General features: G+C 42.2%; 1 protein-coding gene across 1 annotated transcript; it reads left to right on the forward strand.

The window, feature by feature from the left end:
- Window positions 1–1,238: 1,238 nt before the first annotated feature.
- Window positions 1,239–3,435, forward strand: NANA (Eukaryotic aspartyl protease family protein). The gene is made up of 3 exons (XM_089603748.1): window positions 1,239–1,770; window positions 1,879–2,076; window positions 2,449–3,435. The coding sequence occupies exons 1-3, from the start codon at window positions 1,424–1,426 to the stop codon at window positions 3,278–3,280; spliced, it is 1,377 nt and encodes a 458-aa protein (XP_089459874.1). The 5' UTR covers window positions 1,239–1,423; the 3' UTR covers window positions 3,281–3,435.
- Window positions 3,436–3,949: the final 514 nt, after the last annotated feature.

The following is a 3,949-nucleotide window of genomic DNA, read 5'->3' on the forward strand; positions in this document are numbered from 1 at the left end:
CGAGGTGACGAGCTCAAGGTCGTAAATATAAGAGTACAAAAAATAAAATTAATTGAGAACTGTTATGAGAAGATTGCATGTGCGAAAATCGTCATCTCCTCTTCTATTTATAGGCGAGATGGAACCTTCTGGCCGAAGACACGTGTTCCTCGATCCACACTTCTCGCCAAGGTCGTAGTCGTCCGAGATCCGATCTTCGCGGCGCGGTCTACTCTTTGACTGACCGATCCTTCTGATCAGGAAGACGTGGTCGAATTGGAGTCCTTCATCGAGCTGGGAAGTGTTGCTGGACTTGGGCCGATCTGCCGAGAGCGAGCCAGGCCCATAATTGATTTCGCGGGCCGTTCTTCAAATAGATCAAGGGCTTTAGTCGGGCCAAAGCCCATCTGAAAAAATATTTAAATATTTGAATTTTTATACCCCCACAATTATGATGACGAAGTATGGCGTCCGATTCCCCGTCGAAGGACGACCGAATGCAAGCAAATGCAAATTTTGCGGATACATCATTGGCGGTGGTGGAATCACTCGTATGAAAAATCATTTCGCGAACATACACAAGGTAAATAGTGTGAAGATTGGCGACAACGTTCCTCATGAAGTACAAGAGGATATGCGGGAGTTACTCAACGTACGCTCTCAAAAGAAGGAACGTCAGAGTTTGTGTGACTCGATGCAAACTAACCTCCGAAAAAGTCTAGGGGACTCTGACGAAGAAATAGACAAAGGTCCCGGTGGTACTCTGATCCAAGAAGATCGCACTCCGGGGTCAAGAGGTTGGCCAAAGCCGTCGACCGATTTTTCATTCACGAGTGACGAGACACTCAAGACACTCCATGTATAATTAGTTACTAATTAGTGTGTTTTATATTTTGTCATACGTGTTGTAATTAAGATTTGACTTTATGATATAATTCAATTGTAATCAAAGTAATTTAGTATTGCAAAATATGAAAAAGTATGTTTATTTTTGTAAAATATTTGTCTGAATACCCTTTGGTTTCTTATATTTTTGCCGGTTTCCTCTACAGTAAGCGGTTTCTTACCGGTACCGGTTTCTTTTTTTTTGTCTGAATACCCCTCGGTTTCTACTCCGGTAAGTAGTTTCCTCCTAAAATTGAATTTTCGGTAAAATAACGGTAACGGTAACACGACCCTCGATGCTGCTAGCACGCAGAAAAAGATATTTTATATATATATATATATATATATATATATATAGATACGTATATAACTATCTTCCCTCCTTGAAAAAGGAACAAAGCTAACTTCCTTTCACATCTCTCTTCCTCTCTCTCTCTCTCTTATCTAAATTGTTCTGTAGCTCTTTTCTCTCTCTCATCTGTCCAAAGTCCAAACAATGTTTATCACAGCGTAACACCTAATTTTTATTCTTATCAACTCTCTCAACAAAGAACTAAACATGAATCTCTTCACATCTCTACTCATACTCGTCATCTTCGCCACCGAATGCCTCTACTCAGTCACATCCTTGAAGCTGGAGCTTCTTCACCGCGACGCCGTCTCCGGCGGATTCTCCGGCGGAGTCGAGGACAAGCTCAGAGCTCTCCATCGCCGAGACGTGACACGCTGTCTCCTTCTCCGGCGACGGAGGATATCAGAATCTTCATCCTCGGTGGCAATGCCGATGCACTCCGGCGCCGATTCTGGCACGGGAGAATACTTCGTCCGAGTCAGAGTCGGGTCTCCCGGACAAAAGTTTATGCTCGTCGCCGATACCGGAAGTGACCTAACTTGGATCAATTGCAGGTTATAGACAGAAGCGGCATTATTACAACACCACCAACAACCTAATTAATTTTTGTTTGTTTTTGTTCGGGTGAAGTGATGTTTAGCGTATGGTTGGTGAGACCGCAGGTACAGGTGTGGACGCAAGTGCGGGACCTACAAAGGGAGGCTCAAGAAGAATAGCCGGAGAAGAGTGTTTCTGGCGGATCGATCTTCTTCTTTCAGAACAATTCCTTGCCAGTCTGATATGTGCAAAATCGATCTCTCTAATCTCTTCTCTCTCACCACTTGTCCAACTCCTCTCACCCCCTGTGCTTATGACTACAGGTAAGAAGACGAGACCTTGTTCATTATAACTCTGGGCTAACATGTCGTCATCTATTACTAATAATACAACATTAATACTAAAAAAAAAATATAGCTTTTTTAGTAAAAAAAAAATAGAAATAATAAGATGAATCTAAATTTGGTTCCACATAGCCCACAGACTTGAGTGACTTTGGAACCAAAGCTAGTTGCTCTCTCTTACCTAAATCCAACACAGGGTATTAAATGGCAATTATTGCGAGTAGGTGAACCCTCACCACATGACAGCCACTAAAAAATCTTTGTACCACCAAATGACAGCCACTAAAACTCTGAATGTTATTTTTTCTCTTAAAAAAAAATAATTAAACTGTTGCAACTATTCGTTTATAGGTACTTAGAAGGATCATCCGCGATTGGATTCTTTGCGAACGAAACAATCTCTGTAGGCCTAACAAACGGAAGGAAAAAGAAGCTAAGAAACGTGGTCATAGGCTGCACAGAATCGACACGTGGCGATCAGACCGGCTTCAAAGGCTCCGACGGAATACTCGGCCTCGGCTTCAGCCCCAACACTTTCACTGCGAGAGCCGCCGAGGATTTTGGCGCCAAATTCTCGTACTGCCTCGTGGACCACCTCAGCCCTAGAAACGTGTCGAACTTCATCGTCTTCGGTCACGACAGAGTCGAGACCGCGTTCTTCAGCACGATGCAAAGCACGGATCTCGTCCTCGGAGGACTCTTCGGTCCTCTCTATGGCGTTACAGTCGCCGGAATCTCGATCGGAGCCGAGCTTCTCGAGATTCCGGCCATGACGTGGGATCCAAGCCTCGGCGGAGGAACGGTTCTCGATTCTGGCACGAGCCTGACTTTCCTTGCGGAGCCAGCGTACAGACCGGTCACGGCGAGGCTGAGAAATTTCACATCAAGGTTCGAGAAGCTTCCGATTGATGATGGTGGACCGTTTGAGTTCTGTTTCAATTCGAGTGGTTTTGATGAGGCTTCTGCGCCGAGGCTTAGGCTTCACTTCGCCAACGGAGCTGTGTTTGAACCCCCGGTGAAGAGCTACGTCATTGAGGTTGCGCCGGGGAAGAAGTGCCTAGGGTTTGTGTCTGTCACGTGGCCAGGGACGTCAGTAATTGGGAATATTTTGCAACAGAATCATTTGTGGGAGTTTGATTTGGAGCAGCGTAAGCTTGGGTTTGCACCTTCTACTTGCACTTAGATTCATGCTTTACCTCTTGTAATTTATTATTTTACTTTTTTTTTGTTTCTTTCTCATCTTTGCTTGTTTTTTTACATAATTATATATTTGTATTCAGAGAATTCATTGTAATATTGTTTATTGCAACGTGTTGTACAAGAAAACAAATTTGTTAAGATTATTTTCAAAGTTTCTAAAAAAAGAAGATCATTTTCCAAGCTATTACGTCAACTATTTGACACTTTCGGGTTCACATGCTTCTTTCTTTCTTACCTGAGCTCCTATTCTTCGAAGGTATTATTGTACAATATCCAACTGTAATTCACTTGAGAAAAAACCAAAAAACTGTCTTTATTCTCTTAAAACTATGTAATGTTTGTCCATTTACAAAAAAAGTAACTAGAAACAGAGGGGAGAGAGATTGGGGAACATGATAGGTCTATTTCCTTGGCCCCTTCAGCAATTTTTGCCAAGGTATACATAAAAATATGTCTACTCCCTTTTTTGTAATTATTGATATAATCACCTAAAATACAAAATGCCAGCGGGGAAAAACACTTAGATATATTATTTAAGATTTAAATAATAATAAATTTATACCAAACAATGATCAAACACCGTCTAAATTATCGAGCGTGAGTGAAAGCGTAAACTAATAAACATCAACTCGTGGTATTAGTCTTCTTTACT

This window comes from Urtica dioica, chromosome 12 (assembly GCF_054948205.1).
Source record: "Urtica dioica subsp. dioica isolate 48M chromosome 12, U.dioica_male_clone48M_v1_H2, whole genome shotgun sequence".
Classification (NCBI taxonomy): Eukaryota; Viridiplantae; Streptophyta; class Magnoliopsida; order Rosales; family Urticaceae; genus Urtica; species Urtica dioica.